Source organism: Watersipora subatra, chromosome 4 (genome assembly GCF_963576615.1).
Source record: "Watersipora subatra chromosome 4, tzWatSuba1.1, whole genome shotgun sequence".
Classification (NCBI taxonomy): Eukaryota; Metazoa; Bryozoa; class Gymnolaemata; order Cheilostomatida; family Watersiporidae; genus Watersipora; species Watersipora subatra.
The window spans coordinates 13,805,826-13,821,968 of NC_088711.1; the positions used below are offsets into that span (position 1 = coordinate 13,805,826).

Consider the following 16,143-nt stretch of genomic DNA (forward strand, 5'->3'; position numbering starts at 1 on the left):
CTGACAAGTTTTTCAAAATTCACTTTTTTGTGCTTATATGTAATTTAGGTTGAGATCTAACATGTCTCAAAATTTCATATATCTGAGACCACCAGAAATAGCACTTTTCACAATGTGCAAAATGCCCTATCCACATTTACCACACATAAAGTGGCAATCAAAGCTCTCTATCTGCAGATACAGCGTTTTGATTGGCCTGAACATACACAAAGTTGGACATTATGAGCAGCATTATGTAATCAAAGAGTATATAAACAAAGGGAAGCGAAACTGAAGCATATATATTTGGTTGTTTTAAGGCAGCTCATACAAGCTAGTGCACTTCTAAGTGCTCATCTTATTGCTATATTTTTTATCATAATATATTTATTATGACAGGACGATATCTAAGTGACAAAAGTCTCGATTTAAAGATCCGACTCAGAGATTTGATGAAAAATTTGTTTTAATTACATGTCCATTGGAAGGTTTTGCTTTTTTAAAATACTGACATTATTGCACTCAGCTGTTTGCTCTAAATTATTTTCAATAAAAGCTTTTGATCTTTTTTAAACTACTATTTTACTTACTCCTTTCATTTCATGACATCTGGTTTGAAGGATACCTAGATATTTGATCATCTCTTAACTTTTGAGCTAAATATGGCTATTACAGGGCTTTAATCCATGTGTTGACTGGATGAGTAATAGGAATTGCAACATATATCATTTTGTTGACTAATTGCGGGTTAATATCAGAATTTAAACTTGTAATCCTTTGATAATCCAGTCATGGCAAATGGTCTTGTGGCAAACTAATGAAACTAATAAACTACAATGAGAAACCAGTCCAATTATGCAATCAAAAGGCCCTATCTGCAGTGATAGGGCGTTTTGATTGCCTAGTGCCAGCTTAGTAAATTGTCAATTTAAGCAAACAAAATGCCCTAAGTGAAATAACTCCTTTGATTTTAAAGTTTCACGAAAAAAAAATTCGGTAAAGATTGTTGGATATCTCACCATAATAAATAAAAAACAACTAAAATACTGCTAATACTGATGCCAGGCTCAACCAAAACGCGTTTGTGCTTGTGCTGAACAATTTACAAATATCAAGATACAGCGTTTTGCTTGCTCAGGGCAGTAAAGTATAGGCTACTAATAATTCTGCCTGTTTGGTGCTATCAATCAGCTAACACTACTAATCAGAATAAAAAGCATCCATAATTATTTTAATGCTTTTTAAAAAGTTACAAAAGTTAGGAGCTTCGACAGAGTCACAGATATTCATCAATTGCTGGCTACTGTGCTTTATGTTACCATAACTATTTTAATGTGTGTCGGTTAATCTCACAAAGCTACCCTCATGTATAATTACAAAGTTATCATTTTATGAAAATTAGTAATAATTTCATTCTTTTAGCATTATAAAGTTGGGGTTTCTTGACCTTTTTAACTTGACAATATTACGATCTTGCAATTAAGGCAGTAAAATCCAAATCCAAATTAGCTGCGAAAACCTATGCATTGTTGTTTGCCGTCGCAATTTGATGACACGAGTAAGTTGCTTTGATATAGTATTTAAAGTGGCTCGCCCTACAGGTCAAAAATGGCCACTACCAATCTAACCTTTTGCATTGGTATTGAGGCGAAGTAAAATACTTTTTCATGATGCCTTTTTACCATAATATGGTACAATTAATTCAATGACAAAATTGGCAAAAGTAATATAAAACAATTGTGACAAACAAATATACCAATTGTGACATGATTAGTCTGTTCTTCTGCTGCTGCAAAACCCTAAATGGCTAGACGCGTGAAAAAAGCAAAATGTTTAGCGGCTACAATCTCGCTAGAAGGTTGAACTTATGTGATAAGTCTTTAGGTTGTGTAGGAGTGAGAGGTTGGCTTGTTTCTTACAATCTATTTAATCAATTGACTAGCATGCAAGAAGATAGCAAGCCATGCCACATTAGGAGAATGAGTCACTTTAAGCACAAACCACAATAGCATAAGTACATAGGTCATTTCTGCTAGTGAGACGACCTTGGAGAATAAGACCACATTATGCAATTCTGTGAAGATTTTATTACTGCAGTTATACTTGTGCTGCAATACTTCTAATAGAGTGAAAAGCAAATGAGCTGCCCAACCACAACCTCCTTCATTATAAAGTTACAAAGAATAGGAATAACAACAATAGCTTTCATTCGGAGGCTGAGGCTATTGAGAAGTAGAAAGTGAATTAGCTAAGCAGAAAATAGTAGAACACACATAATAAGAGCATAGGCATCATGATTGACGTGTATGCAGGCAATGAATTTATGTACAATTTCACTACCAAATTTTTTAGTAAAGCTAGACACCTTTGGCTAAAGAGTGCTAGCTATAGGTCAAAACAAGCCAGTGACAAATCTCATGTTATGCATCCTTGCTTGGACACTTTATTTCTAAAGTGTTTAATGCATTGGAAGTTTAACATAAAAGTGTGCCAAGAATGCACAAAGAACATTGACAGCAATAACTGCATAGTACTGACAGCAATAACTGAATAGAACATGATGTTTAATTAAAATGTAACATAAAAATAAACGTTTTATTTTGTTTTGGTAAGCTTGCAGCAAAAATGTTTGCTGTGCACATAAAATATTGTTTTACTCCAAATACTTTACAAACAAGTAATAATAACTTTATTGATGCAAATTGTACTGAAATTATATTTGCTACGAGCACCAATGGAAGTCAAAATAAGTAATACAATTCTTCCAGACCTTTTAAAAACAATGGCCTTTGCTGCTACAGAAAAGTTAGTAGACCCATAGGAAGAGAAGTATATGTTCTTATACTGCTAAAAATACCTTTGGTTCAGAAATCAGATTTGAAAAGAGCAATGAATTATTATAAGCATTGGAAAAATGTTTGGGATGGATAGGAAACAAAGCTGGGTATTGCACATGCTGGTAATTTAGCTAATGTAAATAGATTTCCTACACTACCTAATTGAAAGCATCAATGCAAAATCTAAATACATGTAAATACTTACTAGCCATAGTACAGAGTGACCGTTTAATGTTTGTCAACATAACATCCGTACCGCTTTGAGCATCTTGAAATTATATTAAAGTTGCTTTCATTATGAGCTCCCTTTGACATTTTAAAGTATTAAAATGGGCAAATACAAGTTGCATTTTCAGAGAACTTTTAAATTCAAGTCAGATGCCACAAAAAGTTCCTCTGAGTTGTTTGTAGTATATTCTAAAAGTGCTAACACTACATTTGTTTTCAATTTTAAAGTTGACACAAATAATTGAGCAAATTATGTAGCTTATTAGTAAAACTTTTGTTAACATCAGCAAACAAACTGCATACATGCTGCCCGATACCGAAGGCCAAAAATAATAATATATATTGCTATTTATATTTTAACCAATAGTTTTGCAGTTTTGTTATTGTAGGATATAGCAATTTGTATAAAACCTACTGTATTTCAGGTTTGAGTAACTATGAGTTTTAGTAGTGTTCTGGCCCTTCCTATCGCGTGTTTTCAACATTTTGAGGTAATAATTAAAAGCCATGAGTTGAATTGCGCAACTTCAGCAGCATCTTATACATATATATCATTTGCCAAACTCATTGTCTTGAATCATCAAAGTTCACTAAATCATTCAAAAGGAAATACATACACTTGTATCTCTAATTCTGTTATAGCTTTACCCTTTTACTGCCACCCATGTACAAACTAAGCTACCGGCCTACCGCCAGCCATTTCACCAAAAATTGCCAATTTAGCTTCATGATATGTACATGAAGCATGTATACAATTTTGTTTCAACTTCAAAGTTTATCTAGAAACCTTTTGTAATATATTTTATTTTGCTAAAATGTTAACATATAGTGCTATGCAAAAATCAATGTACCTTCACTTTGTGCATTGCTAAAGCTATGTGAAGCTACAATCGCTACGAAGCTAAAACGATGCTCTACAATGTCCCTTACACTTAAAAAACTATTATTTTCACTATCATCAGAGTCACTGTTGCTAATTTAATTATCTGTGTAATCACAAAAATCTGAATTTGAATTGACTATAGTGTCATCAACATACATGTAAGTAATTATATGTTTTCTGACTTGCGCAATACTTAACAAAACTTACACAAAAATGTCCATTTTTATTTTGGAAACTCTCAATAAAAAATTTGAAACTGCTTGGTTATCTTAGACTAATCTATTAGAGAAATATTCGAACCACACTGACAATACCATCAAAGTTTTAAAATCATCCGTTATGTTTTTAACGAATAATAAAATTAGGTGACCACGCAATTGTTGGAAAATTCGCAAAAATGTGCATACGGCAGTTGCTGATAGATTTAGCATAAATTCGCATACGGTAGGGTAAGAGTAAAAACCAACAAAATATTTGTCAATCTCCTGCCTCTAAACATGATATCTCAAATCTGATAATTACTCTCAGTGTTGACTGAGTAACTAAAAGTGGTAATGAGTAACCATGGAAAACTATTCATTTTATATAATTATGCAAGTGCTCAGCAATTGCAACCATGACTCATAAAAACTAAGAAGAGCAATACTAAATCTCTTTGCTATGCTACATTCCTTTGATTGGTTTGCGCTATTTATATTATGTAATCTGCCAATAATAGATGAATAGAACACAAAAGTGGCATAATGGTTTATGTAAGCGTTTGAAATAATACAATGCCTGTAAAAATTGACAACTTTTCTTACTGAAGCTATGGCTATATCAAATTATCACACTAATTTTTGGCTCGCATGTATAATGTGCTAGTTGACAGCAACTTATTGCAATATCGCATACCTTTAATTTTATGTCTGCAAATCAGTCTTTGGTGTGGGCCATCAATGCTTCTCATCCAGCAATTATCTATAACTAATTGATTAATTTGATTATGAAGCGTCATTGATTATTTGCAACTATACAAAGAAAAACTAATTTTGGGCATGCTGTTACATTCTTACGTCAGGTATACATTTGCTAGTTACAGTAAAACTTTGTACAGTATATTTTGTGTTGGTGAATTTAAAGTTTTGCTTATCATAGTAACTTTGCCAAAACGTCAAACATTACTACATTTCAAAATACAACCTTACTGATATAATGTTTTATAGTTTGTAATCTATACTTATGTACATGTTAAAAAATATTATTAAATTTGGTAGATGAAACCTTGATTATTTTGACATATTTTTTTGACATATGGTTACTCATTACCACTTTTAGTTACTCAGTCAACACTGAGAGTAATTATCAGTAATATTCTAACAACAGTTTTGACTGTTGGTAGAACCACATTAATAACTTTACTTATCATTATAAAAAACATCAAAAATTATTATATTAATAACTGAAAATAGATTAATGTTAGAGAATTAACTGATTCACTAAAATAACTATTAATTGTCAGCTGGCGTGTCTGTGTTGATGTTACAAAACCAAACATTCGTGTAACAATAATAAAGTCCAAAATTAGGATTTTACAAAAAGTTTTGATATTCTCCTTTATAGTATTATAATGCTGAACTTTCTTGACTTTTCTATGCAGAACAATATCAGCAGTTGGATGAGATAAACAGGTGTAAAAAAATATATATCAAACGTGTTCTATGCTACATTCCTTAAAAATTATAATAATTGAAACATACTTTTTTCACGCTAGTCCTATTTCTTTATTAAATAAAATTTATACTGCTTTTCTACAACTGTATGTTTCAAGTAAATAAACTGTAAATTGACTAAAATAACATGAACAACTTACCAAATGTGACGTGCCCCCTTACATGTAGTTATTCCGCTGCTACCAAGCTCTAGTAGACTACATGGGTGAAGAACTAATAGTCCTAACAGCCACAGCAACATTATAACAGCCACATCTCGCTAGCTGTTATATACTATGGTTATACTTTTGCCACTTTATTTCAATAAATTTAAAAAATCAATTATTCGACTAAAAACCATCTCTCAGGTATTGCATTCGGATGAAAAGTTTCAAAAAAAGATTTATTTTGTGGCTGGATGCAACGGCAGCAAAAATATGAATTGTACTGATTATAGACTTATTTAAACTTTTACTACAGCCATGCTTAAACATCAGTGGAAACCATAATGTGCAATTATTGTGAATTTTCACAAAAAAGAGCAGATCAATGAGAAACCGTGCAAAAAAAGGGAGTGCTTAAATGGCAGTCTTGAAAACCATAAAGAGGGTCAGCAAATAAATTGTAATGTATTGTAGTTTGTTAATATACAACTTTATTTCCCAAATCTAATAAAGCTATCATGGATATTAGCAAAACTGACTGTATCCGACATAGCTGCTAATTCCTTGTATTGGCTGATGATTAGTCATAAGCTTATTGCAATATGTTTTTAAATAGATTGTGCTATTAACTGAAACGATACCAAAACACCTAAAAGTAAGAATATTTTAAAATTGATATATGCCTCCTAGTTCCATATATAAGAGCCTCCTAGAGTTTGTAATTTATTGATAGAAAATTACACATTTTTGTTGGAGTTGTCTCCTCTTTTCCATATATATGAATATAGATATATAAGGCAATTATGGGAATCATGTTTAAAATACTTCTATAGGGTTGTTAAGCACTATAAACACTGCTAGAATTAGGAGGCTCCCTGGACGCCTCCTAATTTTTCAGAGCCTCCTAACATGGATTATATATTGATAGAAGCCTCCTAGTTGGGAAATATAGTTCTATATATATATATATATATATATATATATATATATATATATATATATATATATCAAAATGTCAGCCAGGAAATTGTAATCGTTCTATAAAACTTTGAAAGATATAGAATTATTGCTTTTGTCTGTATGATTATGGTAAATTTATTGTTACTGCAATGAAAGTTTGATTTGCAGAGCTGAATTGTTATACTGTGATTAACATTAATAAATAGAATGTTTCTTTTCTCTCATTAAGTAGGTAGTTGACTTTGTTCTGAACTTTACATGATTTTTGATTAATGTTGGGCAATGCTGGTCTGAAACTGCGTATGCCGCATTTACTATTTTTGGTGTGTCACAATGGACCACAAACTTCAAGAAAAGTCTGCCTATGTAAACTGTTGCTGCTGCGGAGTGTAGGAAGTAGGAGAATGAGTTATTTATGATACTAACACATTTGGCTTTGATATCTTGCCAGTTGTTTAGATATCTACTAAGTGTTATTTTTCTGTAAGCATTTGTGATGAGATAACTGTAAGAGAGCTCACGTTCGGAGCCCAAAACATTTGTTGTACTATTGTGTTCTCTATAACAGCAATTTGTTTGTGATGGAGAATACTGTTCAAATGAAGTAATACTTATGTTTACAACTAAGCACATCTAGGTGTTAGATATTTTTCAGTACAATATTTTCATCACATCTGCGCCTGTCTCTTCTTTGTAGGTCCTCCATCCTCATTAATGTTCTGCATTTGGGTGCCCTTTCATTATTTTATTCAATTTATTGTATATTTATATTTACAATTCTGGCTCGCTCTCTTTGTAATAGCCTCTCGTATTTTATGAAAAGTACTTTTTAAAGTATTACAGGTTAATTAACGCGTAGTAATCATAGTCATTTGCATTATGAATAGCAGTCAATTGAAATATATGGGCTAGTATGTAATAAAATATTGCATCGGGCTACAATCACCATACTGATCATGCTACAATGCCTTCTAGCATGCCCAATACATAAACCACTTGATCTTCTAAAATTTTACAATAAATCTTGTTTCATATTTTAAATAACCCTGTGAATTTGACATGCCTTGTTCACACTAGCCAGACCTTCAAGAGATTCTACAGAGCCAGTATAAATTATATCCCCTTTTTTGACAACACCATCACAACTGATCCGCCATTCAAGATATATGAAGGGTCATTAGGAATTTCTATTAGGCCTGGTACCACTGCAATACTTTTTCTGTAGTTTCTATACACATTTTAGATTAAATTGGTAAAACATCTTTTATTCAAGTAACTAAAAGATATTTTGAAACGTTATTTAACTACTTTTTACTCACATGGTTTTCTTCAGTTTTGGTAATTTTGAACTCGGTACATCTACAGACAGGAATAAGCTCCGCTAAGAAATTTAAAGTAAAAAAGAAGGCGTCATCTAAGAATGCAACCGACAAGCAGGTCCTTTCAGAACTGGATTCTAACTTGGATACATCAGCAGTGATCTTTACTCCTGAACGTCTCTCTACAAAGGTAACTTGTAAAACTTGATGACTTGTAAGCATATCTGGTGAGGATATGGATTACTGTTATGTGTGTCGTCTATTTTTTAAAGGGACAAACGCTAGATAAAGCTAGACAACTAGCTTTTGTCTAGATTTCATATAGGTGTTTTAGTTTTGGAAAAGCTAGTTTGAAACCTTCTAGAGGGTTTTAAATAATCATTGTGAGAAATTTGGGAATGCTTTCCAAAGTTATAAATACATGTACATGTTTTATAACATGTTTGTATAATTTAGTCAATTTACTGTGGCTGATGTGAGTTATGAGGAACTTTTTTCATTTGAGTTTTTCTTACTGCCATGTTGATCAAGGTTCGATAATTCTTATGAATGGAATTATGCAGTAAAAATTATATTTTTATCGGATAGTGGGAAAAAAGTGGGCATTATTGTACACAACAATTTTTTCAAATTTAGCAAGGTTTTTTCAAATTTTTTCAATTCAGCAATAATTGTACATTGCTTTGCACTTCTTGGTGCTTGTATACGTTTGTTCTTTCTGTACTAAGGGAACTTTGTATAAGCTAGTTTTATATTGTCATGTTAATAATAGTTTTGCAAAAGAAAGCTGACTATTAAAATGAACGATAATGAAACTGCGTCTCATAATATGGTCTGAGAATCTGAGGATAAGGTCTCAGAAAGGATTATTTTCAACTAGATTGAAGGCTAAGTGTGTATTCAATTTGTAAAATACAGTGCACCCTCAGGATACGATTTTGATCCGTTCCAGGGTTGGCATCATATATAGGAAAAAAACATATGTAGAGGTATAGAAACCATAGTAACTATATAATGCAAACATCCTCTGGTAAAAGTCGTCTAAATTTTATATAAGTGCTGTACATATTAAAAATTGGTAACAAAATAGTATGTTAAACTTAATAACTATAGTTACCTACAGCAACTTTATTGTATTTAGTGGTTATGATTTGCAATAAAATGTAACATTATAATGTTCCATAGAGAGTGCTTTCTTTCAAGACAGACGTACGTATAACATAAACCTTGAATTCACCTCAAATAAGTTTAACTTACTAAACACACACTTAAAGCTCTGCTTTAGTATGTATTTTTAACTATTTTACTGAATTTCAACTTTTTATCACTAAAGTTTGATCACTATTCAGTTGCTGTCTTCGCTTTCACTATAACTTTTAGCGAATCTATTTAAAACTTTTTTCGACCTAATTCCGCAAAAACCCAAACGATGCTGTTTTCTTCTTGAAGTGGATTTTTGTTCGCAGGTTAAGAGAAGTTGTCTGACCATTAATCTCTTTGGAGAGACCATAATTCCAACTTATCTACTGGTTTAAAGGGGAAATGTTAGCGTTTTACACACGAGAATTGCTGAACTCGGAGAAATCAGTCATCGTGTCACTTTCAGGCGTTGTGGAAATATTCTCGGCGAACAGCATTTTGGCGTCTTTGTTATTTTCATGCAGTAATAAGCTCACCGACTGTCAAATTTGAACTCGGGCAAAAACTTAGTTGAATTCATATGGTGAAAAAAAGATTCGTATGGTGAGGGGAAAAATCATCATGTTCGACTTCGTAAGGTGAGCAAATCGTATATTAGAGTAATCATATATTCAAATAAAAAGCCTACGACCATGTTAACCGTAGCTTTGCTCTCTTGGACTGTTTGGTGAGAGATGGCATTCATACTCAACTAGGTGTTATTAGATTTATATATTTTGGACTCAACCAAATCGAATAATTTTTAGTTTCCCATTTCAATCTATTTCAAGACTGTGGATGAAAGCTACAATTATCTGAGAATAATTTGCCAACCCCAGTATCCATCAGAATCTATAGCGAAACTTTGTTTCATAGGTAAATAGCTGATGTGTGCATGTGCTTTACAGAAAATTGGGAAGGGTACCAAGTTATTGGCTGCCGTAAAAGAAATAAGGGATTATGAGTTACGTGTTAATTTACCCAACAATATCATTGGCTGTGTGTCCATCACACATATGCCCGATGCCTACACAAATCTTCTGAAAAGATTCGCTCAATCAGCTGATGACAGTCATGTCACAGAGGTATGTCATTTGCTAACTTTGTCATTTTAGCTCCTTAAGTTAAAGGTTTTTATGAACATACGGGGTAGAAATTTGAATAACAATTTGCATTTACTGTGCAAAGCATTTACTCTGACTTGTCAAAAAACATGAAGACACTTTTTAACGATCCACTTTCATCAAGTCACAATCGTGGTGTCTATTCTATTAATATAAGTATATGTAATATGTTCAGCATATGTTACAACATATACTGACAATCCCACGACCAAACACGAGCGAAGTGAGTGTTTTGGAAGCTTTATGATAAATGCGTATGCGCACACAACTCCCGAAAAATTATTCATCAACTGCCGTACCCAAACCTTTGTACCGTTGAGTCGTTTAAGTACAATAACGATACAAAACACATATAAACCTATTTAAATATGTTACCAAGTCTTTGAAAAGTGTAGACGATATCCTAAAACTTACCCATCTGATCGGATAATACATAACTAGACAGGTTAATTTGGCCTAGAATCGCCATTAAAACCTGACAAGCCTTTTTTAATCAAAATTAAGACCGGCCAACAAAATGCCGATAAAGCCGTGCGACAGATAGTAGAACCATAAGTCGTGCGCATTTCAGAGAAAAACGTGCACATTTCACCAGTCTATGGCATTGTTTAATTGCCGAAGGTTTCTGTGATTAACGTAGAAGTACTGAAAAGTAATCGTTTTTTTGCCGATATTAAAGACTAGAAATTCCCCTGTCTTACAGCCCATGACCAAAGTGATAATGGAAAAAGAAAGGGTACTGCTGGTTGAGAAATGCAATATTAGCAGTCAAATGGCACTGCAGTGCAATAGGTATGGCGCCTTACAGTGCCTCGCGTTGCGCGTTCACAACTCGAGTTGTACAACTCGAGTTGCCGTGTTGTCCAACTCGAGTTGCCGAATTGTACAACTCGGCCTGGGTTTATGACCTCGAGTTGTGTTACCTATACGCAAAACTAACACGGGTTCGTAAAGAAAGCAAAGTGAGTAATTGGGGTGTCTCATTTACAGAAATTTAATATTAATAATTATAATGATTTAAATATGCATACATATTTAAATTATATATTGGCGAGATTTGCGCATATTCATTTCTATAAATATAAAGAGACAAAAACAATTGTAGAATGTAAAAAGCAAACTAAAAACAATCTATATGAGAACCGAGCAGCGAATTTTTTTTTCCCAAACAGGTTTACACACGGCAGTAAAATTTTGGCTCATGATTGGCTTTAGTAATCGAGTTTTGGTAATCAAAACCTACATCATTACATTGAAAGTCAATAGTTATAATTAGAGAGGAACACAAAATTCCAAAATTTTATTCAAAATGGCTTTAATTAATGAGTTTTAAGTGAGCGCCTCTTACGTTTAAACATCACTTTTTGAATGATAACATCAGTTTTGTTACGTTATTTAGAATTTTGTGTTCCTTTCTAATTATAACTATTGATTTCTAATGTAATGATGTAAGTTTTGGTTACTAAAACTCAATTACTAACGCCAATCATGAGCCAAAATTTTACTGCCGTATGTAAACCTGTTTGGGAAAAAGAAATTCGCAGCCAGCCGGGCAACTTCTTTTTCATTTGAAAAAAGGGTCATCTCTCTAGAATCTGACAATAAACTGAATGAACACCGAAAATGAACATAGAAATTATCTCAACGGCGTTTAATGATGCACCAAAATAAATTCCGTATATAGAAAATATTGCTAGAGAAAATAAAATGATGAGATGTTCTCAAGCCGAGTTGTTGAACTCGAGTTGCTGTTGAAAGAACTCGGCTTGGGTTTTGGTGAACTCGAGTTGTACAACTCGAGTTGTACAACTCGAGTTATATTTACAAACTCGAGTTGTACAACTCGAGTTCTGCAACTCGAGTTGTACAACTCGAGTTGCAAACTCGGCACAATATAATTCTAATAATTCGCTATTAGTTCTAGTTTTACAGTACACACATAGTTTAATTTCTATTAGCTAACGGGTGCCTCTTTATGTACCATCGTTAATATAACCATATCTACGGTTATGCTACCGTAATACCAATATATTGCACCTTACTTTTGAAAAGTCGTGTTGCGCGTTCACAACTCGAGTTGTGCAACTCGAGTTGATCAACTCGAGTTGCAAACATGCAACGCGAGGCACTGTAAGGCGCCATAAATAGGAGAACTGCAATGGTAGCTGTAATGTACTAGGTGTTATTATCTACAACAAACAGCAATAATGAAAGGAAAAGATTATATGTTTATAGCTCTTCCCTGCAATAGGAGAAATGCAATGTTAGAAGTAAAATGGCAAGCTGCTGTGTAATATATACAGGCTGGGGGGCTGTATATCATTGGTCATAGCAACCAATATCAAGAAGTTGTGATATTTATCTAGATTTCTGTATTTATATCTAAAAAATTATGCTGAAAGAAATGAAAAAAAGGCATAAAAGAAACGATTACTTTTCAGTACTTTTACGTTAATTACAGAAACCTTCGGCAATTGGATAATGCCATAGTCTGGTGAAATGTGCACGTTTTTTGTGTGAAATGCGCATGACTAAGTTCTACTCTCTGTCGCACGGCCTTATCGTCATTTTGTTGGCCGGTCTTAATTTTGATTTAAAAAGGCTTGTCAAGTTTTTATGGCAATTTTAGGCCAAATCTGTCTATTTATGTATAATCCGATCAGATGGGTTAGTAATAGGATATTGCGTCAACCTTTCAAAGACTTGGTAACATATTTAAATATGTTTATATGTGTTTTGTATCATTATTATACCTAAACAACTCCACACAAAAATTGTTAAATTTTTTGATTGGATTTTGGTACAAGGGTTTGGTAACGGCCGTTGAAGGATAATTTTTCGGGAGTTGTGTGCGCATATGCATTTATCATAAAGCTCCCAAACAATCGCTTCGCTCGTGTTTGGTCGTGGGATAACTCTGACATTCTGGACACTTATAATGAATACTTTGGTATTCCAACTGATGTCCAAAGCAGTGAAAGTAAAGGAAATGATGATGATATTTTTCTAATGATTCTTATAAGATTATTACAATATTTAATTATAAGAATAATTATTCGATTTTATAAGATTTAATTATATGAATAATCATCCGAATTTACACGATCGAAGTATATAGTGACCGATGGTGTGCAATATGTTACTGTTAATATTTTTCTAAAGATTTTGTTGATGATACTACGGCTGTGCCAAATATCGTGGTACTGCCAAGCCGTTTTTAATATCTGCAAAATTAAGTAATAGGCCTACATTCCCTTATAGATATACAGCTATTTCTATGACAACCAACTAAAATCTGTTTAGATTTTTAAATTCAGCATAATTTTTTTTAGATATAAATACAAAAATCTAGATAAATATCACAACTTCTTGATATTGGTTGCTATGACCAATGATATACAGCCCCCAGCCTGTGTATATTACACAACAGTTTGCCATTTTACTTCTAATATTGCATTTCTCCTATTGCAGGGAAGAGCTATAAACATATAATCTTTTCCTTTCATTATTGTTGTTTGTTGTACATAATAACACCCAGTACATTACAGCTACCATTGCAGTTCTCCTATTGCACTGCAGTGCCATTTGACTGCTAATATTGCATTTCTCAACCAGCAGTACCCTTTCTTTTTTCCAATATCACTTTGGTCGTGGGCTGTAGGGGAGAGTGGGGTAGGTTGAGCCAGAGGGCAGGTTGAGCCATAGTGATTTTTTGAAAACCATTACACATTAAGAGTTGTGTTCTTTTCCAGAAGGTCAATGCTCGATGTCAGCCATTTTAAAACCATTGGAAATTGCATTAAATGCATGGTAAGTGAAATATTTCTAAAATAGTGGAAAACACCCTAAAAAGTAAATATTGTCTACCATAATCAACCAACTGTATTTTATTCCCCTTTTGGTTTACAATCTTCTCATTAACATATATTTAGAAGCGGCATGTTTATGTTAATTTCTTCTTAAATTACCATCAACTTCCAAGAATATTTATTTATTTTGGCATTTGAATTCAATATGAGCATGAGGGGCAGGTTGAGCCAATTGGTTTGGGGGCAGGTTGAGCCAGGCTCAACCTGCCCCCAAACCAATTGGGAGATATATAATCTAGATGAAATGGGCATTACAACTGTCCAGGTGCTTGGCGAAGTGATTAGCTCTAAGGGTAAAAAAACAGGTCGAAGCTGTTGCATCCCATGAGCGTGGCGAACTTTTTAGTTTGTGCTGAGCAATAAGTGCAAGTGGAAATTACATACCACCTTTTTTCATAGTTCCGAGTGTCTTCATGAGAAAGGTCTTCGTGAATGGCACTCCGCCAGGTGCAAAACGAGTAGCTTCTAAGTCAGGCTAAATGACATCAGAGATATTTGTAATTGATTACATGCCATTTTTCATCAAACACTCCCATTGTTCACCAGATGAGCCAGTTCTGCTGATTTTGGACCATAATTCCCATGTGTCATTAGAAGTAGTTGAGCTATATTGTTATATTGTTGAGTGAGGTCCACATATCTCTCACACACTTCAGCCTCTTGATCGAGCAGTTTTTGGTCCTCTGAACTCCTATTTCAATAAGGCTTGTGACAACTTTACGTGCTGTAATCCTGCTATCCTGTATCAATCTATGACATAGGTCGATTGGCTGCTACTGCATTCAACTTAAGTATGACTCCAGCTAATATTTTATCAGGGTTTTCATGTACAGGCATCTCTTCTTTAAATACTCAAATATTTAGTGATCACGAGTTCATGGCAGCCAACGTGACAGACCGACCATTTCCAAACTCTGTTATTGATGAAGATATACAGCCTGCAACTCTTGCTACTGCAAATGAAGAAGAACATCCTGCAACCTCTGCTACTGTTACTAATAATAATATGCTACAAACTACTTCTGCTCAAGAGTACACACCTATTCAGGCTTCAGCCTCTAAGAGAAAAGTCATACACCAACAAATTATCCCTGTGCCTACAGCAGGACTCAGAAACCGATCTAGATGTAAAAGAAAAACAACGGGGTCCGCAATACTGACTGACACCCCAAAAAAAAAACAGACTAGAAAAGGGGTTCGGATAAACAGAAAATTAGGAAGAGACTAACTTCTATCGAAGGCAAGATCACAGAACAAAGACATGAATCCACATCAGAAGAACTAGCAAAAAAGATGTTGGATACAGACAGTGACAGCATGGATGACGAGCCAGTTCATGATATAGCTACTCAACCGACAAAGGAAACACTAACTATAAACAGTCATGCACTAGTGAAATATGCCACCAAGAAAACAACTCAAACCTACTATGTTGAGCTATTATCGGTGTAGAAAACAACCTGTACAAAATAAACTTCATGCGTAAAGCTAGTAGTACCGTGGCCTTTTTTATCTACCCTGAGAAACAGGACATGGATGAGAACGTTGGAATAAAGAATATTGTTATGGACTTGGGTAATCCTATTAGAGTTGGTGGAACCAGTCCACTAGTGAGCAAGGTTATGTTTTCCGTAGATATTAGTGGCTTCAATGTTCAACAAACGACTGATTGCAAAGTTCCGAACAAACAATTGTTAAGTGATTACATAGCAATATTTTAGTATAGTTCTAACACACAATTTATATTTTAATCATGTAACAATAGTTTTTTACCAATATTTTAAAAATATTTACCAAAATAATATGTTCGTAATAAGCAACCTTGTTGTATTGACAGCATAAGGTTCTTCTCCAGGATCATTTAAAGTTTGCAACTGTTTGGTTACATTTATGTGAGTGGCTCAACCTGC

General features: G+C 33.6%; 1 protein-coding gene across 1 annotated transcript in view; it reads left to right on the forward strand.

Annotated features, from left to right (window-relative positions):
- LOC137392720 (protein RRP5 homolog) overlaps nucleotides 1–16,143 on the forward strand; it is an 85,825-nt gene that overhangs the window by 7,962 nt on the left and 61,720 nt on the right. Inside the window, exons 2-3 of the mRNA XM_068079034.1 lie at nucleotides 8,108–8,251; nucleotides 10,149–10,325. Coding sequence (XP_067935135.1) covers nucleotides 8,108–8,251; nucleotides 10,149–10,325 — 321 coding nt within the window. The remainder of the gene's footprint in view (nucleotides 1–8,107; nucleotides 8,252–10,148; nucleotides 10,326–16,143) is intronic.